The sequence below is a fragment of the Armigeres subalbatus genome, chromosome 2 (genome assembly GCF_024139115.2).
Source record: "Armigeres subalbatus isolate Guangzhou_Male chromosome 2, GZ_Asu_2, whole genome shotgun sequence".
Lineage (NCBI taxonomy): Eukaryota > Metazoa > Arthropoda > Insecta > Diptera > Culicidae > Armigeres > Armigeres subalbatus.
The window spans coordinates 65,198,676-65,223,389 of record NC_085140.1 but is presented as its reverse complement, the minus strand read 5'-3'; the positions used below and the strand labels follow the sequence as shown (position 1 = coordinate 65,223,389).

Here is a 24,714-nt window from a genome sequence, read left to right as displayed (position 1 = left end):
CGCTTGCCCGGATTAAGGCAATGGTGGAAGTGATACCTTCTTTAAAAGTAGGCGCATGCTCGGATTAAGGCCATGGTGGATACGATCCCTTCTTTAAAAGTAGGCGCTTGCATGGATTATAGCAATGGAGAGTGTGATCCCTTCTTTAAAAGTAGGTGCTTGCCCGGATTATGACAATGGTGGATGTGATTTCTTCTTTAGAAGAAGGCGATTTCCCGGATTGAGGCAATGGTGGATGTGATCCCTTCTTCAAAAATAGGCGCTAGCACGGATTATGGCAATGGAGGATTTGATTTGTTCTTCAAAAGTAGGCGCTTTCGGATTGAAGCAATGGTGGATTTAATCCCTTCTTTGAAAGTAGGTGTGTGGCCTGAATTGTGGCAATGCAATGGTGGGTAGGGGCCCTCCTTAGCCGAAACTATTTTGAAGCGAGGAAAAAAACGCGGATGAAAATTTTTCAACGTCTGTATATGAGCTAAGCATATGCGGTATTTCGAAAAATTTCGTTTTAGGGCATTCGAAACGAAATTCCGCGGAATTTGAGTATGGCGAAATCTGTTTTTCTGATTTCGTTTCGCATCGTTAAATATAAAAAAATTTGACTGAAAAATCGTTCTTTCAACGAAATTAAACGGAACTTCGCGGAATTTCGAAATTAATGTTTAATAATTCCAATTTCCGTAAAATAAAAAAAATCGGCTGCGCCGCTGAATAAAGCCATTCAAATTCTACTCAATATTTTATACATATAAATTCTTTCACTAAATCTCACTAAGTTATTCAATTCTGTATAATCAGAATCAGTTTTCTGTCACAATCGTGCCGGTGCGGTGCGACCTGTATTTGGAAGATTCTGTGTCAAATTAATTAGGTTACACTGGCGATCACCTCTTCAGAGCTACCGACTGAATAGTAACAAGGCAGTATCAATTGAATTGTTATATCATGTTCTAGCTTTCATTTTATTGCTAAAATCAGCAAATTACCGTGTTTTTTTTACTGAAATTTGTTCTTTATTTTGCTGAGCTGCAGAAATAACGGCTTTACAGATTCCTCATGGAATTCGGAACGTTTCCGGGGCACCAGGAAATGCTAGGCAAGTAAACTGTTCCACATAATCCGGGACGTTTAGCCACTGTAAGCTAATGCCTATATGCAGATAGCATGAAAGTGTTGCTAGAGTCAGCGCATCCCACGCACCAAAGAATTTGTGAAAAAGTCATGAAACAAAAAAAGGTTTTCATCTAGCAGTCACGATTTTCGTTTATCTTCCAAGTTTGTGTTCCAAGGCTAACTCCATAAAAAAGTGATGGATGAAAAATGTCCCTCATCATAAAAAACTCACAACGTAAAAAAATTACTTCAAATTAAAAAATTAATATTTCCAACAGACCTTAGTAAAAAATTTGAAATAGTAGAGGTATTGCAATCAACTGCCTAGATCTGTTGAAAAGACTATTTTGGAAAGTTTTATAGAGTCAATAAATCTACATGAATTTGGTCGAAAATTTACCTGGAGACTTTATTTAAGATGTTAATTGAAATGGAGGGGTGGCACTTTGAATCTGTAATACTTTTCAAAATTGTGAACAGATCTAATCAATATGAAATCTGTTGGAAATATTAAGCGATATTAAGCGATGAATATTCTCACGTTGTTTATGGTGAGGGGCTATGGCATTTGGGTAACAATTATGTAGAATGTGATTAAGTAGTGATTCAGTTTCATTTCAAATGTTCGATCTCTATTCTAGTTTGAATCTGGAATATAATAGAACGAACTCGCTGGTTTCCCCAACACATGTTTTTAAAATTTTCAATTAAATGAAATCATTATGTTGCTGTCAAGAAAGGTGCAGTAATTGCAAAGTGGATTGATCCGTAGATAATATGATGCATTCATACACCAACATATTTGAAACTCGTGATTCATTCGTGATTTAAATCTACAGAAAATAGAACTGATCGTTATGCCAGTTTTAAGTGTTTGACAGTTAACTGGTATAAAAAATGAATCTAGAACAGCTGCTGGGAAAATTATTGTTTCAGATTCATATTTCAACTGACAGCCCCAAACGATCTGAATCACTGCTGATTTTACTCTAAGGCCGTTACATTTAATAAAAATTATGTTCTACGGATGCCATTTCCGGGGGAGAGGGGGTAATAAAAGCTAAATATCAAAATTTAAAAAAAATCATCAATTCTTAGCTCCTCGGATTTGTTGAAGAATGTTTTGAAAATCCGAATTTTTTAAAGTCGCATCAAAATTTTATTTTACAGAAAAAATCCAAGACCTTGACTCTAAAAATATTAAACAAAAATATTTTCTTTTCGGATTTCTTTATTCGTTTTTTTTTGCATTATTTATAAAATTCTAAAATAAACTATTTAGTAAAAATTTCGCGGAAAAAAATTAAATTTCGTTTCGTTTCGTAAAATTTCGAATCAAATGGACCCGGATTTCGTTTCGTTTCGAAGTTTCGGAAGAAAATTTGAATTTCGTTTCGTCTCGTTCCGATCCGACAGTTGCATTTCTAATTTCGTTTCGTTTCGTTTCGTCAGGAAAAATTTTGTTATCGCATACCCTTAATATGAGCCCATGGAGAATCGAACAAAATTGCTTCCACCTGTCATAAGACGAGTTTAAACAGTCCCATTGAATTCCACCACTTAATTGTATCCTGACAGATACGTATTTCGACCTCAACAGTAAGGCCGTCTTCAGTGTCTTGTACTTGACTCGACTTCTCGTCGAGTCAAGTACAAGACACTGAAGACGGCCTTACTGTTGAGGTCGAAATACGTATCTGTCAGGATACAATTAAGTGGTGGAATTCAATGGGACTGTTTAAACTCGTCTTATGACAGGTGAAAGCATTCCACTAAAAAGCTCAAAATAATTTTCTTATCAAAATTGCTTGCAAAACATGTGTAACAGCTAGCATTTGGCATTGGTAAAAGACAAAAGATATTTTAGATATACTATATATAAAGATTGTCGCTGTCGTCGCTGTCCGGAACATCTTTTGCAGGCGATGTTAGGGGATCTAAATGTCAATGAAGGAAAAATACATACGATTTGACAGTTCGGTACCACACATGTTTCGGACAGCAGATCAAAGGTGAAGTGACAATCTTTATCTTGTAACTGAAGTATCTTTTGCATTAGCATTTTTTGATGCAGTACATGTAAAGTAGCGGGACATGTGGCGACAAAAGACTTTTTTTACCGTCAGGAACGCCACATTTTCAGACATTTTCAAGCACGGGGCTGAAAAAAAAATAAACGCATTTTTTATGACTGTAAAAATTGTCTAGTGTAGGTTTTAGTATGAGTATTAATGTAGCTAATAGCATATAACTTATACTATGGTGTAGTGTAGATATAGGTTTGTTGCGCATTTTAGGGATACAACTTTTGTCACATTTTTCACAAAATATAGTTCATTCACTTGAAAAAAATAAGATCCATAAAAGTATGTAATCGCAAAATCATATCTTGGTAGTTTTGGTCAGCCCTTTGTATGTAGCCCAATCGTTGTGGAATTGTGACGAACCGACGCGAACAGGTAGTTTTGTAGAGGCTCTGCACGAAGTACACCAACGTCACACACAGTCTCGGCGGAGTCAGCTTTCGTTGAACCATAATTCAAACGATTACCTCAACTTTTAAGCAAACGACATACAAAACACGATAACCACCCGGCGGAATAACAATATGGATGAGCGCAAGACAATTTACTTCTTGAACGACATCAATCTGTTGAAGCAATCCTAATTGGCTACTCATAACGACAAACTCTTCAGGCACCGATTAACAAACGTCGATACCGGAAAACGATACCGCTCCCCCACTCCCCTGCGCAACGAAATATGGATTGAAATTTGGGACAAAACACAAAAACAACAGTTTGACACTTTTTAAGATTTAAGGCTACCCCAGACCGAAGCGATTACATCGCCGCGACGGCGACAACTAGTCGCCGCGATTCCACTATGGGGCGGCTCCATACAAAGTGGTGGCCAAAAATATTTTTTTGGTTTTTCCGCATTATTTTATAGTATTCTAGTAAGATTAGCATATAATCAATATTTATGCATTTTCATCGCATCCGGAAGGTGTAACTAGTATTTAACCCAGTAATGAGCTACGTATTCCTAAACAATAAATTTGAACGATTGTTTTTAATTTTAGGGGCAGTTCAAATGCAAATTAGAACTAGAATAAGGTTGCTATGTATAAGATTAAACAGGAGAAGTGGAGGTGGAAGACCCCCCCCCCCCTAACCAAGATCGACCCCTTCCCCATTTTTTTTAACTATGTCGTATAAGAGTATTCTTTTATCAATCAGGTATTTTGGTGAAGAATTATTTGTCTTCCGAACCCCCCCCCCCCCCCACACAAAGTTATCTGCCCCCCCCCCCCCCCATGGAAATATTTTTTCCGTACAAATAAATCAATCAAACTAGTCGAAAGGATTATTTTTTAATATGTTTCCGTTATTTTTACTGAACATATATCAACATCTTTAACAAAGTTGATGATTTGTCTTCAGTGTTTACATTTTCAGAGCTGTAAAGATCTACGAATACTAAAAGTGATTTTACAACATCTGGATATTCATGTGATACTTTCTATCGCATTCTGCTACCTAGATTTATTGAAATCAGAAAGGATCAGATGAGTTCATAGCTCGAATAAAGACGTCATGTAGATTATCAACTCGTGACCTTTTCCTAGCATGATGGGTACGACGCATTGTAAAAATGTGGTGCTACGTATTGCAACTTTTTAAGAAGTCTTTCTTCTTTGGCAAGATCAATATTATATTTTGTTTTGATGTATTCAAATGCTTTTGTTGCATTGACTATTTGAGATTTTTATGGATCAAAAAGTAACACGATGCTCCTATGTTCCATATTATCACAAACAATTCTTTTCAGATTTTATTCCATTAAATAACTACACAATGTACCCGTTGTTAGCGTTAAAGCCGAAAACAAACTCATGATTTGAAAATGTTTCCCCCGTTCTTTATAATGCAAGTAGGTATATAATATTTATTAGGAAAATAAATATAGGTACCTGAGTAGAGTTGGTACAAATTGTAAAATGGCACATGAACAGAGAATTATAAACAAGGTTATCGTGAAACCATTGAAAACTTTTTAGTCCAGTTGGGTAGATCAAGTTTCTATATGGAATGATAATTTTCGGTTTGTTTTTACCCATTTTCACAAAAATAATAATAAAGTGGGTAACATTTTTAAGACTAAATTTGACATTTAACAGTTCCACATTTAAAGCAGTATTTGATTTGTACGATTTTTTTGGTTTGTGCTCGATAATTGTTATTAACAAAAAAAATCCATTTTTTTTCGACTTCGTGCCAAAATGACGCTCATCCGCAGCTATGCGCAGCTGGATTCTCGTTCCGCAGATAGTATAGACCCCAAACTAAACTGTGGTGGTGGTCTCTTGAGACTGCTCGGCCCTGCTTGTTAGATATAGCCCAACTTAGACGAAAAACACATTTTTTTTCAATAATTACCCATTTTTGACTATTTTTTATCAACCGTGTGACCTCAACAGCAACCCATTTTAAAGCTTAGACAATTATCTTTCCAACGGTTATTAATTTCCAAAATTGGACCGTTATTCGCTGAGAAATTTGCATTTGTTTGAGTTGCATTTTTTTTACAATTTTCACAATTTTCCTAAGTTTGATGTCTGTGGCACAATGAGTTTTCATCACAGAGGGCTGAAATTTTGGGAATCTAAGTTTGAATTATCCTTCTTTCAAATGGTATACAAGACACGTCATTCAAAGCAAGTCAATTTTTCGATTTTTGGCCACCACTTTCCCCATAGTGGATTCTATCGTTCGGTCGCTGCCGGCATTGTTCTATTTACGCTTCCATACCAACGGCGACAGAATCGCTGTCGCCAAGCGAAAGAATCGCGTCGCGACTGTGTTTGGGGATAGATCTATTTAATAGATTTCATTGTAGGTATGTACTGCCGCTAACCGCAAGTCAGACTTATCTGTATATGGGCGCCATACACAGATAAGTCTGACTTGTGGTTAGCGGCAGTGTATTTCCATACTTAATTCTGGGTTTTTTAGGTTTCTTCATGATTGTTCACCTTATTGAGTGTGGGGAAGGAAAATTGTAAGTTTGCGAGCTCGAACAACATATGTTCGTACTGTATAGGAGCTGTGTGTAAACCACGTACACTCAAATTTTACATTTTTAAACACACCTCCTTACTTTCGTAGACTTTGCTGAAACACCTTAACCATGATGCCTACGTAGGCTTTTACAAATTCTACAAAATATCACGCTTTTACAAATAAGAAGTATCAAGAAGTATCAACAAATCAAGAAGTAAATCAGTAACTCAAATCCATTGCTGTATGAAAACATTACATCAAAAATCAAATTTCAAACAGAACAATAATCTAACCAAACGAAAATTATCCGTTGAAATCCAAAATATTCCCTTCTTAATTCTAAAATAAAATTTTCGTGCAAATTCAAAATAATTTCCCGAGGCAATTAGTATCTGTGATCATTCCGTAATATTTCGTGAGGAATTTCAAAATAACTTCCCCTGCAATTAAAAAAGAAGGTGAAAATTTCGGATAATAAAAGCGGGAAACCCAATAACTTTTCATGTAAATTTGAAGAATGTTTGCTAGGAAATTCAAAATATGTCCTGTAGAAGTTTTAACAGTTATGTTCGGGAATTCCGAACTCCGTCGATAATTTCAAAGAATTCACATTTGCAATAAATTGCTATGAAAAATCCAAAGAAATTCCAAAAATATTCTTGCGGAAATATCGAAGAGTTTCTTACGGAAATTCCGAACAATTTCCTGTGGAAATCCCAAAGCGTTTCCCAAAGAATATTTCTTGGAAATTCCAAAAAGCTTTCCTAGGAAATTTCAAAGAATTATCAACATAATTTTTCGTGAAAATTATAGAGAATTTCTTATACATGCTAAAGAAGTTCCTGTGGAAAGTTCAAAGAGCGGAATATCTAAAGAATTTCATGTGGCAACACAAAAAAAACTGATTTCTGATTTTTTCTGCTTAACACAGGAGAATTTCCTGAGGAAAACCAGGGCAATTTTATGCCACAATGCAGACTATTACTTCAGTAAATTTCAACAGATTTTTCTGTAGATATTCAAAATGACAGACAAAATAAAATTTCTCCAAAAAAATTGTAATTATTCATAAAAAATTAGAAAATTGCAAATAAAGAAATAAGGATATAAGTAATAAATAAATATAAATCAAAAGTATGCAAAATTTCCACAAACAATTAAAAATTTCCCACAAAACACAAATAAATTAGCAAAAATTGCAATTATGAAAAATGAATTTTATCAAATCAAAATATTCCATTAAAAAAATATAAAATTTCCCTAATAAGTCAATATTAGCAATAAACAATTAGGGGAAATGACGGCTTTGGCAGGTTTTATTCTATTATTGTCAGGGGAGTTTTTGTTGACCAAATTTTATGAAATTTGGCCACTATATTATGTGATATGCAAAAAATGTTTAGGCCAAATTTGAGCATAATTAGTTATAGAAAAACCCCTGACAATAATAGAACAAAACCTACCAAAGCCGTATTTTCCCCTATAAAATTTTTAGCTAATTTTTTTTTCATAAAAAATTTAAAATATTTTACAAAATAATTTAAAAAAAAAACGAGCGATGGGTAATGTTTTCAACATAACCGCGAGTAGACGTAGGACTTGTATTAACGTAACGTATTTTCATTTAACTTCTAACTTTGGAGTTTGATTATTGTATTGATATTGGAAATGACAACTTCCATGCTGTGTAGAAGTATTAGCAATTTGTTTATTCAAAACTTCTGGAAATAAAACTAATAATTAAATACATAATTAGAATTGCATTGTTTCTAACTATTAAGCTCTTATTTACTCAAGCAAATGTTGGGTATTTATAGATTTCTTATTAGAGATGAGCCAGCCCTGGGCTGAAAATCTCTTTAATAAAGATAAAAAAAAGATTTCTTATTGATGATAGTATTTGAAGTTTAAAAAATTTGATTTATAGAATTGTTAGCCTTGGGTAAATGTGCTATTTTAGGGGAACTGTCTCGTTTTCCAAACAAAGAAATGCAGCACCAATTTCGTTGCTTCTATTTGCTAACATGCGTGCTTACTGATGAAAAAATCACAACAATAAGAAACAAGTCAAGAAGCAGTAACCCTATTAAAATAGAGGAGGTATGTTCTGCAAATACATCAACGAAAAATTATCCATCGCAACCAACACCAGAATGACAAAAAAATGCGCCCACTTCTTTCATGCATATTCGCAGACCCACCGTCAGTTTTACCGCTGGTGACTGCATGCTGTCGCTGTGTAGGTAAAAAGCGAACGAACGAAACGAAAAATGCGCGAGCAAAAAGCACGTCAGTACGCGCTGCTGTCACAAATTGTATTGACTCGCACACGGCAGGCGCTGCTTCTTTTATACACAAAGAAAATCTTCCGGTCCGACCCGAAGGCCCGTGACATACCGAATTCTGATGTCCGTGTTAGGAATGCACGGGATTGGGTACATATGAAATTTTTACTGGCTTTGACAAGAATTGAAATTTTCAATTGCTTATCGTTAATAATCTTAAGTTTCAATGAAATAGACAAAATGGTGGAGAGTGTCCGAGTCGATTGATATATAAATCCTAAAAATCCATCGAAAGATAAAGGCGCTAGTAGCGTTCAAAATCTTCCCTTCCAGCGTAACGCTTTCGATTGCCAAAAATCTAAATGACACCCAGTATAGTAAAGAAAGACGTAAGTCCTACGTCAAAACAATAAACGCTGTAGAAGTGGTCATCTATGGAAAAAATGCGCAGTTTTACTGCTTACTAGCTGAACCTTTCCGACCTGGCTCTGGTTGTTTTTTGTCCTTCGAGCAAATTGTCAATCCTATATTTAATTGAAGCGTCGCACTCTAAATAGATTTCAGTTCGAGTTTGATGGCTTTCTTCAGAACTCATGAAACGTTCAATTTTCACAATTTTTCAGCTTTCCCGGTGAAATTTTTCGTTTTTTCATTTATATATACACATCTGATCTTAAGACGAATCGATCAGTGAGGAAATGTTGTAAATCGGTCCAAGCGTTCGTCCGTTAAAAGAAATGCAAACTCATTTTTATACATAGAAGAAGAAGAAGAAAATAGATTAGACGAACCGGCCCGATCTAGCACGTGTTTTTATATAACTGTCAACCGTTTGTCTGATTGCAGCGTGGCACTCTAGATTTATTTTAATTCGAGCAGAAGGCTTGCTTCAGAAGTCATGAAAACGTTATATTGGCTTGGGCTTGGTAGTCATATGGCTACTGCTTCTGCCTCATACGCAGGAGGTCGTGGGTTCAATCCCAGGTCCGTTCCATTCTCCTACTTTGTATCTTTCTCTATATTTCTCATGTTTTAGCAATCGCAAGAACTGGAAATGGACTTCCATACCGTTTCCATTACTATTCCTATATTCCTATACTCAACTTGAGTATTCCAACAGTAATCTGCTAGAATTGGAAATGAACTATAGAGCTCGTTTCCTACATCCAATTAGAAATTCCATCAGTTGCTTTCTCCTATCTATCACATTGGCAGCTCGTTAACCAAGACGGACCTCTGCCTCTCGAACCTACCCCAAAAATTTCAACGCATGAACTCGCGACAAGTGCAGAGGTATATTCGGCTTGTAGTGGGCGAGTGATTGCATCATCATTTCCTCCTCCTTCCCTACATTGACTTGCATTCTGACGTGGCAGGCGCCAGTATGACTTAACAAATGAGATCACCAGTACTAGTACATTGAAGATGTGTGCTAGTCCCAAGCAAACATCTGTTGGTTCCCAGTGCAAGAACAGCTGATCTGGTCATAATGGAGTAGCAACTACGAGCAGTCAATCAAGCTAAGCAAGCTAAAAAATTTGTTCAATTTTATCGAATTCACTAACTTTTTGTATATATTAACACAGCAGAGCCCAAAACGAATCGATTACGTTCTTAAGTTATATTAGATTAATATTTACCACTTTCCATATATATATTTTTTGTGGAATATTTTTTTGTGGAAAAAATATCTATTTTGTGGAATTTTTGTAATTGTTTTTTTGCGAATTTTAATTTATGAAGGGTTTTTTTTTCAATGGGAAATTTTTATTTCATTATGGAAAATTCTTGATTCATAATTGCTATTTTTGCTCTTAGAAGTGTTAATTTATTTTTGTTTTTTTGGAAAATTCTTGTCTATGGAAATTTTGGATTATTTGTAGAAATTTCATATTAAATTTTGTTTGTTGCTTATACCATGATTTCTTAATTGGCAATTTCCTATTTTCAATAAAAAAAAAAAATTTTTTTGAGGGAGGAGTTTTTATTTTAGTCAATTCAAAATATTTTCCTGTTAAAGCGTTGCAAAAATGTCGTAAAACTATAGAAAGGAAACCAATTAAGAATTGTGACGTCGATCCACACTGTCGCGACTGACTACAATGGATTTCGGTGTGAAGCCCAAACAGCCGCCACGACTGTTATTTTTTTCTGATCGGCGCATTTCTCCGAATTCTAAACAAATGAAAAGTCTACGTAGACTCCTGGCATAGCTCCCGTCTCCCTTCGTAGACAAACGTAGACTTTTTTGAATACCACGCCCAGCTCACCCCCCTTTCGTGAGTTTTAGTGAAAACAGATCGAAAAAATATTATAACGGGGCTGAGATATTAAAGTTTTAGTACCCCATGAATATTTTCCAATCAATCAAAATTCAACAATATTTTAATGGTTATTTAAAAATTTTTAGTGGGGTTAATCCAAATTTCGCTTTAATGAATTACAATTTCCAATTCCGTTCAAACCAATAGTATATTTATGCTTTTAACTATATTTACATTTGGTTTATATGTGGGTAGTTAGCCTAATAATGTTTGTTCTAAATTAATCGGCTCTCTTTTTTTGTTTAGAATGACCAGCCTGCTTCATAGTTTTGTTCAAGACACGATTTGGTTTAACTATTTGAACGAAGCTCAATATCCGGAATGTGTTTTGAAAATGCAAAACTTTACAACAATTCCAAAGCCTTCCGTGGCACCTATGAGAAGGTCGTAGAGTTCACTGCATCTTTCTTAAATAGGTGTCCGACTAACCATCCTTCCCCTTCCCCAGCATTCGCGAGGACGTGGCCAGGACAGACCTGGACTATTGGAGAGTGCAGTGCGAGAATAATTATCTCCGTTTTAGTTTCTTTTCTATTTCGACCTTTTGTCCCCTTCGACTTTTTATTCTTTTCGACCTTTTGTATATTTCGACCTTTTGTTCCGTTCGACGTTTTGTCTTTTCAACCTTTTGTCCCGTTCGACGTTTTGTCCTTTCGACCTTTTGTTTCTTGTCATTCTCGACTATTTGTCCCTTCTACCTTTTGTCTTTCGACCTTTTGTCTTTGGACCTTTGTCCCTAACCCATTTAAATGATTGAAGATGTCATATAATTGCATTATACCAACCGAATTACCATGTAGGATACTCATTATGGTGCACAGAAAAAAAAATTAACGATTGAAAAAGATATTAAAATGTGGCAAATATGTGACAATAAGTACGAAAAAACAATTTTTTTTCAAAGATTTGCTCTGTCGGTACCTCTAAACTATTTTTTAGAAATATGGGTTGTTCTACAGAAATGCTTCAGATGCAAAAATCTTCCATCTGAGGCTTTTGAGTAGCATGTCTTTTAGAACATATTGTTTTATTTTTGGGACGTGAAGAGCACAGATACAGCCAGGTATGCCACAGGTATAATTTATAATTTGCTTTACTCAATTGAGCGAAAAAAATGTTGTTCTCAAATAATGTAGAACGAGAGAACGAGACGTTTTATCATAACCCGATCTTGAGGGCTGCTTCGTGAATTCCGTGTTCATCGTACTTGTATCAGGCAGGTTGTATTATGCTTCTTCTTTTAAATTGTAACGGTTGTGAGAATATTATGTCACTCGTTTATCGCTTAACGTTATCAACTGAGAGCAAATTCTGCACAGCCTGGAAATTAGGAATTTGGCACAAACGAGTTTTCCCTAAATTGAATGAATTTCAAAACTATAGCACAATATTTTTTTTATTTAAAAAAATTATGTTCCTTTTTTATTCGTTCAAAAGAACACCATTTTTGATCTGCAATTTATTTTTTACACTCATTAACCCTAAATTTGATGTTTAAATTAAGTATCAAGTATTTTTGAATATTTTACTGTTTGTCGGTTAGCTTACTGATTGACAGAGACAGCTCAGGCCATAGTAAAATCAAACAAGGAGTGTTCAATATACGAAACTATTGAGTTTTTGTAAAAAATAGTTCCTGTACACCAAAATTCATAAAATTATGGATTCAGGCTCAGTTTTATAATAGATTCAAGATATGTAATAATTAATTGATTTGTTTTATCAGTAAGCATGATTGCTGTGGTTGATAATAGGAAAAAAAAGTGATGAAATATCAATATCCTAATTATATTCAAAGTTTAACTTTAAAAAAACAAAAAAAATAATTAATTAACTTTCTGTTGAGGAGGCTATCATTCTACAGTTGATCCAGCTATCAATTTGAAAAGTCTTAGCGCAAATTTAACACCACCATATGCAACAGTTTTCATATCGGGCCGTCCCTTTGAAGTCTTATCTCATCGGCCGCCCAACTGGTCCACAATCGAGTCATTTCTGAGAGGGCTGCCCCTCTCTCTCACACCATGTTCATGTGTGCATCTTTTCCTACACGTAGACTCGTAAAACTCACTGTTCAAACTGGAGCGAGATTGTGTTCCTCGACGAAGACTACACATCGCACATACTGGCAGTCGGTACCGATCAAACACTTGGCTTGGCACAGCTTCAGCATCAGCAGAAGCACTCTTCAAATACACCGTACCCGTACGGCAAATTAACTTCAATTAGAGCGACTTTATTTGAATATTTTATCTGTAAATGGATCACTTTCGTCGGTTCTGGCTGGGCTACACTCCGCAATCAACCCACCACTCAGCCGATCCGGCAGTGTGTCACCACTCTTGTTGTTCCTCGGAAGATTCCCTCTTTCAAATTAGACGAGTGGATGCGTGTGTATTCCTGTGTGGCATATCATCACACGTCATGTGTAAGATCATATGCCCTGTCTTCAGATGACGGAGGATGCTGTCCGTCAACATTTATGCAAACGCAAGTACTTCAACCAAGCTCACTCCCCTTTTCTTACACCTGATCTTATTCTGCTTCATGGGTAAGTCAGATAGAAACTGTTGCATCTACGTCTTGGCCTCCGGACGAGCTCCAACACCTACCAAAGTCATAACAGTCGGCGGCCCATGCATTTTACGAAACGTACGTACGTACGAACAAGTGCAGCCAATGGCACTTCATTTATATTACCCACCACCTCGTTCCTTCGGACGGACCAACAACCGCACAAAAGCAGATTTACCGAAGAGACTACCGAACCAACCTATCTATTAGGCAAGACATTCCCTTCTCCTAGCTGTAGAAGTGGATTTTGTTCCTATGCAATTGCAACCCAATCTCGAATGGCATATTATTTTATTGCTGCCAAGAAGCAGCTTATCTGGTGTCAATATTGGCTGTTTAAATTATTTCAAATTGGTGGCACAGTCGACACACATTTGAACGAGAAGCTCTATAAAATTGTACTAAAGATAGAGAATTTACAATGTGATACGGCAATGGAGGCGCATGATTGTTTATTATTAAGCGAGAATATTTGAAGTCTCCTTTTATGTATCTTAACGAAGTTCCACTAAAAACATATTAATCTATTATAATCTTTTTTTTTCATTTTTAGTTATTTTTATTTTAATGTCAAGACCGAAAAGCATTTCATCAAACAAGTCATGTTGAAACTTTCATATGATCTCTTCTAGCTATGTTTGGTATCTGTCGTTAAATTTCCGAGAAAACGGTTAAAATAGGAATAAGAATTTCCCTCTTTCTACTGGTACTGATAGCTTCCCAAATCATATTATCAAAATGACATCATACCGATAAAAGTCAATCACGATTTCAATTTACCCAACCAAAATAATTATGATTATGATCATTGCATGTACCCCACCAGACAGGTTATCGATCACTCATTCGTCCATAAACCCGAAAAACTATCAATTTTACAACGGAAATCTAATTTCGTACCCTTCGTGTTCCCTTTCTCCGCAGACAATCGACGAGAGCCTCAGCATTGTACCCACCGAAGCCAACGGGGACTACTAGCGAACCACATTCACAAACCCAGTGAAGGCATGCCGAGCATGGAAAAATTAATCCACTTTGAAAGGTTGACAAAATAAACTACACAGACGGCTTGCCAGAAAGGACTTCCCCACACAGCACCACTGGGAACGTTTCAATTCAAAACCGGCGGATCGGGACGAAACCGGGACACGGCGAAACAATCAATGCCAAATTGATGAACTGATTTATGCAAATCGGGTTTGCCGCTTCGGGTGAAAGAGGGGAGACGGACGCACAGGCTGTTGTTGGTTTCGCGAATCACGTATTACCTTCCACTGCTTGTGTGCAGATCTTTCAGTGCCATAAAATAATAATCCCAACCCAAACCAAAAACCAATCGGTGGTACGCGAGCCGAGGAAGAAGGAACACGAAAAGCTGCTTCCGGTTTCCGGTGGCTTCCAGATGATGAGTAAAGTGTAGTACACAGTTGTGATTCTGCTACACATGTGCAATAAGTCGATTCATTTCGGTGCATTTTGGTGCTAGTCGTGTGTGATCGAGAAGAAATTGGTGGTTCGTGAAGAAGTGAGAAAAACGGCGAGAAAATAATGCAAGAAAATAGCATTGCAGCAGTTCCGGTGTCCGGTGCGACAGTGACGGCGCCCGGCATTCCTGGCACCACAACGGGTGGTGGTGGCGGTAGCGGTGGTGGAGGTGGAGGCGGTAGTGGGACTGGTGGACATCATGCCTCTCCCAGCAATGCCACAACTTCCGGACAGACGCCAGTGTCTTCGCCTAGCAATAGCAGTAGTATAAGCGACATCGATCAAGCGCAGTTCGAGGCGGATAAAAGGGCGGTTTACAAGTAAGTTCAACCTAGGTGATGTGTCTGTTTGAATTAGGTTCTATTCCGTTTGAAAATTCAAGAACTATTTAGAATGAGGGCGGAAGCCCCAAAACCGAGTTATTTTCGCCAATTTCCCCTTTTTTATAAATATGACAGGCAGAAAACTTGTTTACTCTTCACCACATCCCACGGTGGTTAGATTCGTGTTTTAGCGCGTTTGTTTAATCCTTTATTATGTGATTAGCGTAATGGCGTCTTCGAGACACTTTGTCAGTGTGTCAATCCGCTTCTTTGGAGGTATTCAGCTATATGATGAAACCCTCTAAAAGTGAGTTGAAAAATTTATTTTTAACAACATGCAAGGTATATGTCTGCGAGAGTAGTAGCAAAAGCTCTCCTGAAAAACTTTGTCGAAGACAGCAAGTTCGTAATATCACTACTTTTGGAGATTTTTTTCTCCATATCTTTTTCATTTTCTTTTCTATATTTTTTGTATGTTCTAGAAAGTTTTATATAATGTTAAAATATGCCGTTTAGTGGCTATTGCTACTTAAAAACTCGAAACACAGTTTTATTGGATTTTTTTGTCATATTCCATTAAACTGCAACTTGACAACGGGAAAACTGTGGCAGTTAATCGCAGATAAATATGAACAAGTATAACTTTAAATCAAATTAATACCTGTTACCTGAACTGTAAAGTTGTGAGCGAATGTAGCAAAAATCAATCTCCGGATTGTACTCGGATTCTGATGGCTTTTCCGCAAACGTGACCTTTAAGTGGTCTTGTTGTGTAGGGGTTATTACGCCTATCTAGCGAGTAGGAGGTTGAAGGTTCGAGTCACTCCAAGACACATGGATTCTTTTTCGTAAATTTCACATCAATTTGTCCATTTCAAAACATGTGCTGTGCATATGCACAGTCAAGATATTTTACAAAAAAAAAATTTTCGTACGGCCGAGTTGCCGAACAGTATTAATTAATCGCATTAACTTACTGATAAAATGTCAATGAGACACCATTATGCTAAATTACATAATAAAGGTACTATTAGGCCGAAACAAATATTTTAAAACCATTATGCCTCCCCCTGAGATTTGTTTGCCCAAAAATAATACTTTGAGGAGGCAACAAAATAAAATTTGGATAATTTTGAGAATGTCCAAAACATTCTTTAACAAGTCCGAGGAGTTTTTTGATTTTTTTTTTCATTTTAATTTTTTTTATTATGTCCCACCCCCTCGACTTTCTGAAGACCAGTAGGACAAAATGTCAATTAAATATTGGTGACGGCCTTATAAAAAAGCGCTTAAAACAAGATTATAGCCACTATCACGAGCGTGATATTCATATGTGATAAGCACCAAAGAAATCCTCAACTTGTCCTTCCTAACTTTTTTTGTTTTTGAATATTCGGGTCAAATTTTGACTTTTTCTTTGCCCTATGCTCAAACAATGATACTTGCGGTTTTGATAAACGTCCAAGATTTTAAGCTAATTTGCTATTGTCATTTTGTTGCAAGGCACAATATTACTTGCATTAAATAGGAGAAGCGCAAAGAAGTTGTCGATGATGATCTAGGACCTAGCTGGAGAGGGAAATTTTAGCTGACCTTATCTACCCAAACGGTCATATGACGGAGCGAATTTTCAAAGGGATTTTTCGGAAGGACAATGTGTGCATTAGAGACAACCCAAGTAACCAATAAGCCGTATATTTCGCCAAATCGGCCATATAGTGCTACTTTAATGCTTATATGTTTTTAAATAGCCGTATATTGGCCCTATATGGCGGTTTGGCGTAATATAGTGCTAATGGTTACTTGGAAAAATATCAAGCCCTTGATTTCTTTTTTGTTCGTCCAGCTTTTCAACGGAATTGTCTAGGCTTGACTCGGATACTCTTGAGTTGCTAATGTTTTTAAGGTTGATTAAGTGTTATTTAGAGTTGTTTCCTATAACGGGTTGTGCACTCTGCAGGCACATGTATTAAAATAGTAGATGTTGTTTGAATTAAGGAACTAGGGTTATTTTTACAAATGTTCAACAACATATTTCTTCGCCTTCCTTTTGAGCCGTTCAACATTTATCAGTTGTTGTAGACGGGCAGAAGGACTATGGGAAATAATGAAATAATTTAAATTTTCATTATCAAAATCTGCGAATTACCCTAATTAGTGGGAATTGATCTACTAAGCTATTGCAATTTGAATTCAAATTGGATTGATTTTTTTGTGTTTTGTGTAGCCACCTCGAAAAGGATTTTCTTTGACGATATAATGCTTTGGAGGTCACCTACAGTCTGCAGTCTATACGGTTTGATAATAATTTCGAAAACCAGTACATAGTATGGGTCGAAATACAGCTTGCATGGGACGAATATGAATCCCGAACCGTTGCTAGTTATCGAATTCTGGCTCTCCGCTATCAAATCCTCGCTTCGTTGTCCACGTCAGTGTCGTTCTCCAGAAAATGATAATAAAATCAACTTTTGAGCACCTCATCGAAGACTAATAACAGCAGCAAGGGTTTTTTAGGATTTCACGAGTTTGAGAATAGCAATCTTTCAACTGCCTAGAGAAGGTACACTCTAGTTCATTGAAAGTTCTTCCTCACTGTTTACGCATACAGGAGAAATGAGGTGCAACCGATCGATTTCTCTTCGTCGATGTTTTCCTTTTATTAATAGCAAATTGCAGTAGTTTACCGAAAGTTTAATGTTTTGAAGTGCTCAATAATGATTGCATCTAGCATCAGAAGCATCATGGATGTATCTTTTTAAAAAAATCAGTTATTAACGAAATACAAAATCGATAAAGATAAATCGGTGAATACAGTTACGCGTTATGATTCTAGGCGCGAGAACTGAAGCAAATCCGTGAATGATATATATTATATTTATATTTTTAATGGGTCACCTCACGACACCGGTTGTCACATAAGCGACGATTTCTATAGGTAATTTCCATACAAACTTCAAACTGCACGTGCTTAGTCAAATAATAACAAAATAATAATAAATAATAAGATGCAACCATTCTTTATGATCCCAATCCATTAAATCTACGACAAGCTTCCAAAATTCGTTGCGTTTAACTTCGACGAAGTGAAATCGATTAATGCCGATACGTATGATTCTGTGCGAGAGAATAATGTGATTTAAAAATGGGAAAAATGGCACAACTGTATGAGAAATAAACGGTGAACGCATGGTTGTTTGTTTACCTCAGCTGATTGAAGTGAAATTTGAAAAAGTAAGTTTCTATACGTATATATACATATATATGGTGAGTTTAATCTATTTTGAGGTTCAATGACGTTGACATCGAAATTTTAGCACGAAAATTTGTTTCATCACATTCCAAAAACACTGCCAAATTCGGTTGTAGGCACCTTTAATGGTTCGGTTCTGGAATAGGATGTGACGATTCAATTTTGACTGCCTTGTTGTCAAAAAAAATCATTTTTCATTCATTTTTCAAATCATTTTTCTGCAAAATCCGCCAAAATCCGTCCATTTCTTCCATCATTCATCATCATCATTCATATGACAGACAATCGGTACGATTTCTTATGACTTATTTTTACTTACTTAGGGATCCTGTACACCTCCGGTGGTGCAAAGGGCCGACTTGAAAGATCTCCATCCTGAGCGTTGCCCGGCTATCGCTTTAACCTGTTGCCAGGTTAGATTTCGGTCGACTTCTTTAATTTCATTATTGAGGCTTCGCCGCCATGAGCCTCTGGGTTTGCCTCTGCTGCAATGTCCCGCTGGGTTCCAGTCTAATGCTTGTTTACAGATTTCGTTTCCGCCCCTACGTAGAGTGTGGCCGACCCAGCCCCACTTCCGATCCCGAATTTCTGTTGCTATCAGCCTCTGGTGACAACGACGATGGAGCTCGTTGTTTGAGATCCAGTTGTGAGGCCACCAGGCCCGAATTATATACCGCAGGCATCTGTTAATAAACACCTGCAGCCGTTGAGTGTTTTCCACTGATACACACCATGTTTCGCTGGCGTATAACAGCACAGATTTCACGTTAGAGTTGAAAATTCGTATTTTGGTGCGTTCACTTATCTGCCTGTTTTTACAGATATTTCTTAAACTCGCAAAGGCAGCCCTTTGATCCGTGCGCCTATGTCGATCTTGGTACCGCCGTCTGACGCCATTTGGCTGCCGTAAAATCAGTCCGTATTCTTTCATTATCGGATTCTCGAAAAAATTGATGTTTCGGGAACAGTAGGTTGTTGGCCCAAGATTCCCTATCCATCGGGATGGGGCTGCCATCTTAGGTATAGCTTCCGGGGAATAGCATTTCATACTCAGCCGCTGGATGCCAGAAAAGACGCTGGTGCAGCCGCACCTCCTTGGTGGACAGACGCTTGGTCAGTCGGGTCAAATTTGTAAAAGTCCCACCCAACACCAGGACTAGGCTAGTGCACTTTGAGCGGCACACGGTCGCTTTGATAGGGCCTGCTTGGGGACACATGCAGCTTTTTATAGAAGTTCAACAGAGCCTACTGTCGAACCCCACCACCTCCTAGGCAGACCCCACAGGACGCACCCTTTCACTCTAGCTGATGTCAGAAGGACAACAGTGCCCAGGCTGCACTACCAGCTAACCCTTAGCTGGCGGTCAATTGTCATCGGAAGACCTGTGGAGTATTGGAACTTGAGAAGACCAGAGCTATGTTAGGCGCCCCTTTCCGGATGTCAACTCACCATTTCGCAGCCCCCTAATGAACCCTTATGACTTATTGGCAGACGGAATTCCGAATTTACATTTTTGCCTTTCTCGTACAACTAAGTTGTACCGAAAGGCTATCATTTCACTCCGAAAACGAACTTTTTATAGAAGCCTCTGAGACCCATAGTATTATATACCAATCGACTCAGCTCGACGAGCTGAGCACATGTCTGTCTGTCCGTGTGTATGTATGTGTGTATGTGTGTGTGTATGTGTGTGCACAAAAGCTATAAAAAACATTAGACAACTTTTCGTATAGTAATCCTTAGCCGATTTTCTCGCAACAAGTTTCATTCGACAGGGGACAAAGCCTTGTTGATCACTATTGAATTTTATAACGATCGGTCATTGCGTTTCAAAGTTATGAAGAAAATGGTACATCGGACCATATAAACCCCATATAAGGTTGGTGTCTTAACTAAATGCGAGAAAGGCATTACCAACGCTAGGTGGATTAATCTGGGTTTTTTTTTTATATTTTTACTAGTTTTTCGAAAAAAAGGGATGAAAAACCAAACAGAGTGCGTGTTGGCTCTTGTTTCGGACGGCCGAACGATCGCGCGATTTGCCGAAATTTTGTGTTTTGCATTGCGCGGCCGGTAGTAAAGTTAATTAGTTCAGTGCGTGTTGGCTCTTGTTTCGGACGGCCGAACGATCGTGCGATTTGCCGAAATTTTGTGTTTTGCATTGCGCGGCCGGTAGTAAAGTTAATTAGTTCAGTGCGTGTTGGCTCTTGTTTCGGACGGCCGAACGATCGCGCGATTTGCCGAAATTTTGTGATTTGCATTCCGCGGCCGGTAGTAAAGTTAATTAGTTCAGTGCGTGTTGGCTCTTGTTTCGGACTGCCGTACGATCGCGTGATTTGCCGAAATTTTGTGTTTTGCATTGCGCGGCCAAAAATAAAGTTAATTAGTTCAGTGCGTGTTGGCTCTTGTTTCGGACGGCCGTACGATCGCGCGATTTGCCGAAATTTTGTGTTTTGCATTGCGCGGCCGGTAGTAAAGTTAATTAGTTCAGTGCGTGTTGGCTCTTGTTTCGGACGGTCGAACGATCGCGCGATTTGCCGAAATTTTGTGATTTGCATTCCGCGGCCGGTAGTAAAGTTAATTAGTTCAGTGCGTGTTGGCTCTTGTTTCGGACGGCCGTACGATCGCGCGATTTGCCGAAATTTTGAGATTTGCATTGCGCGGCCGGTAGTAAAGTTAATTAGTTCAGTGCGTGTTGGCTCTTGTTTCGAGTCAGCGGATCGACCGGTCGTCAAAGTTTAGTTTTGCTTTGTGTGGGTGAGTAAATAAATCAGAAAGTGAAAGTTTGTTTCTTGTGTGGTCGTGTTTCTCCAGTCAGCGGATCGGCCGGTCGTCGAAGTTTAGTTTTGCTTTGTGCGGAAGGTAAAACGATCGGCCGGTCGCCGTAATTTTGCTCTGATTTGCGCGGGTGAGTGAATAAATCAGAAAGTGAAAGTTTCAGACAGCGAGAGTGTTATTTCCCATCCCATAGATCGCATCACTTACCGAAGTGAATCCAGATAAATTATCCTTTGTAACTAAAACGATATCCTATCCCAAGACAATCGTGGAGATGCAGAGGTGTTCTCGGTCTCTAGTAGCAACGAGAGTCGGACTAACAATCCTCCCCTTCCTATATGACCGTAAGGACGTGGCCGGCGCCGTTATTGACTTTAGATATTTGAGCTCCCGAAACGTGTACATTGAGAATGGGTAGCTAGTCCCAAGCCCCATTTATTGTGTTCTCTGTACAATTTCGCAAGTTCTAGTCAATCACGGAGTAGCAACTACGAATTGTGCGGTCATAATGCTCATGCTCATGCTCATGCAAAAGGGATGAAAAACCAAACATTGAATGACGGTTGAAAGTTATGAAACTATACTTGCAGAAAAAACGACAATATTTTCGAATCCTTGAATAGATCCAATAAGGATCAAAACATCTGAAGAAGAAAACATATAGTTGTTTTTCATTCAGGCATTTATATGCACTTTTCGGAACTAACCGTTGACCGATTAACGCGCAACAATTTCATTTGATGCGGAATTTGGTCTTATCGTTCAATATTGAAAGAGGACTGATTGGATATTGCCTTCTGAAGTTGTCAAACAATCATCTTTTTTCCCCTCGAAAAAAAAAAACAGAAATTGAAAAAAAAACCCTGATTAATCCACCTAGCGGTGATGGTGCCTTTCTCGTGCATTATAAAAATAGTGTTTTGGCCATTACTCTTGAGCCCATAATCCGATCTGGCCAATTTTCAATAGGAAACAATGGGAGAGTATTCTGCGTCGAATGCAACTTGTTGCGAGTAAATCGGTTAAGGATAAGTGATTAAAAAATGAGTGACATTTTTTAAATAAATTTTTCTGTCAAAAATTGGTATTTTGACCATAACTTCCGAGCCCTAGTCCGATCTGACCAATTTTCAATAGGAAACAATGGTAGAGTATCCTGCGTCGAATGCAACTTGTTGCGAGTAAATCGGTTCAGGATAAGTGCCTGAAAAATGAGTGACATTTTTTTACTAAATTTTTCTATAAAAAAAAAGTGGTATTTTGACCATAACTTCCGAGCCCAAAACGTCTAGAAGCTACACAGAATGTGGCGCGTGGACGCAAGGATGGCTAGTTCAGGCGCAAATAAGAGGTGGTCCAAGGGATCGGAGTCGGCTTCATGGGTCGTACCGGTGGTCGCTCTGTGGTCGAACTCGATCCTTTTATCGAACAAGTGGCCGCGCGAAGAACAACGTATCGTCGCTTTCGCGACGTCGGTCAACCGGGTGGGTTCCGAGCCCGAGGACGGAAAAGGGGCCTCGTCAAGGCTGGGGCAGGTGTAGGCACCGCGTTGGCAAGTCCTTCTGTGTGCTGGCGAATAGGCCCTATCGCAGAAAAGTCAATTTGGGGTGCACGCGGCATCATCATTCTTGATACCAGTCGTGCAGAGGGAAGCAGGCGCGAAGTCGACCCTTCCCACCTTTCGAGGACATAGGGCGTGGTAAGGGCACCTGGAAAGCCGGCAACGCGCTGGCACGATACCATGGTGTTCTTCTAAAAAAGCGAGTTACGATGTTCGATGCTGCAAGGACACGCAGCTAACCTCGAGGGTGCGTTGTGCACTGCCCCCCCTTTGAAGCATTACTTTCTGGTTGTACCGAAGGGACTATGGGCTTGGCGGCAATGGAAACGGTTTAGTGGATCGGGGATGTAGTCCTGCCTCCCTCGTTTGCTGCTGGAGGTTGAGCAGATTCCCCCTCCATTGTTTAGTAAGAAAAAAAAACACACACACACTGACATCACCTCAATTCGTCGAGCTGAGTCGATCGGTATATAACACTATGGGTCTCCAGGCCTTCTATAAAAAGTTTGTTTTTGGAGCGATCATATAGCCTTGACGTATACTTAGTATACGAGAAAGGCAAAAATGTTTATATCTGTGATGTATATAAATGAATGCAAAAAATGTAAAGCAATAAGAAAAAATTTAACTCATTTACCTGAAGTGCTATTTTGGACTTTTTTAAAGTGATTGTATTCATTATCTTCCATAATGCACGAGTAAGACATCATCACTGCTAGGTTTATTATTATGGCTTTTAAAATGCCTCATGACTATTAAAATGAATGAATTACTCTTTTTCTTTAAAACTGGGCAGATTTCGTTTATTTTTCTCTATTTTCGGCCGGGTTTTTAAGGATACCCACAACCGAGCAACAAAATAAAATTGCCCTAAAATTCAAAACTTGCAAAATGTTTCAAATCGTCGAAATCAACATATTTTCTTCGCTACAATAATATTATTTGTCTAGCTTTTCATTGGTATACAAATGTCGCCTGTATGGTCGAAGTTTTGGACCAAAGACAAAGGGGTTATCCATAACCAAACCTCTTCCCTTATAAGTTAATGTAACTAGCACTGTGAAGCCGTGTTGTACAAAAAAACATCACGTCTAAAAATGCACTGCACTATGGTCCAGTAGAGTGATTCAAATTTTGACTTTTTCGATCCCCTGTGCTTAAACGATTGATTTTACTATTTTAATAGTCCTCCTAATTTTTTAGCTGATTTGGATGTAATTTGATTGTGCACGTGCCAATTGCCAATAACGTAAAGCATCGTTTCGGGAAGCAGCTCAGAATCTATTTGAATATATTTAACGCATCGCCATCATAGAATAGATCCTAAGCTGAAAGTCAGTTGTTGTTGCGATGCAATCTGACTTTTTTGAGCAAAATTATAAAGAAAACAAAAATGCTCATTATTGATATTGATGTTATTCTTTTACGTGTTAAATTGAATTTCCCACAATTTCGTATTTTCCTAATAACTTTTGTTGCCAGCATCAAATCGTTGAGCAACAACGACGATGTTTTTCCTTGTTAAATTTTCTATGCTGCTGACATATTCATACATTTTTAGAGCTCAAGGGGCAATGATGCGGAATTGGTTTTCACAAAAGTTACTGTTTTCATAGTAATTTTCATACAAGCTTCAAACTGCTTGTGCTCAGTTAAATTACATCCAAATCAGCTAAAAACTTAGGACGATTATTAAAATAGCAAATGCCATCGTTTAAGCATAGGTGAGCAAAAAAGTCAAAATTTGAATCACTCTAATGGTCCAGGATACAGATTTACGCGGAAAGATGCATTTTACGCCAAAACTATATTTTTTAGAAAAAAATGTTGTTCTACAAAATTGTTCGATATTGTAAGGCCATCATTATGGTTCTACCAAAAAATAGGGTGGCCCATCATAGAAAAAAAAATTGAAAATATTTTTTTTATTTCTCAGAATATTGACATGTTA

At 37.8% G+C, this 24,714-nt stretch overlaps 1 protein-coding gene across 8 annotated transcripts in view; it reads left to right on the top strand.

Annotated features, from left to right (window-relative positions):
• The window catches only part of LOC134208779 (homeobox protein PKNOX2-like), a 246,262-nt gene that overhangs the window by 215,431 nt on the left and 6,117 nt on the right, over window positions 1-24,714 (top strand). For all 8 annotated transcript variants that reach the window (XM_062684714.1, XM_062684713.1, XM_062684716.1 and 5 more), the window contains one exon: window positions 14,287-15,167. In XM_062684714.1, the coding sequence (XP_062540698.1) occupies window positions 14,911-15,167 (257 nt within the window). In that variant the 5' untranslated portion in view covers window positions 14,287-14,910. The remainder of the gene's footprint in view (window positions 1-14,286; window positions 15,168-24,714) is intronic.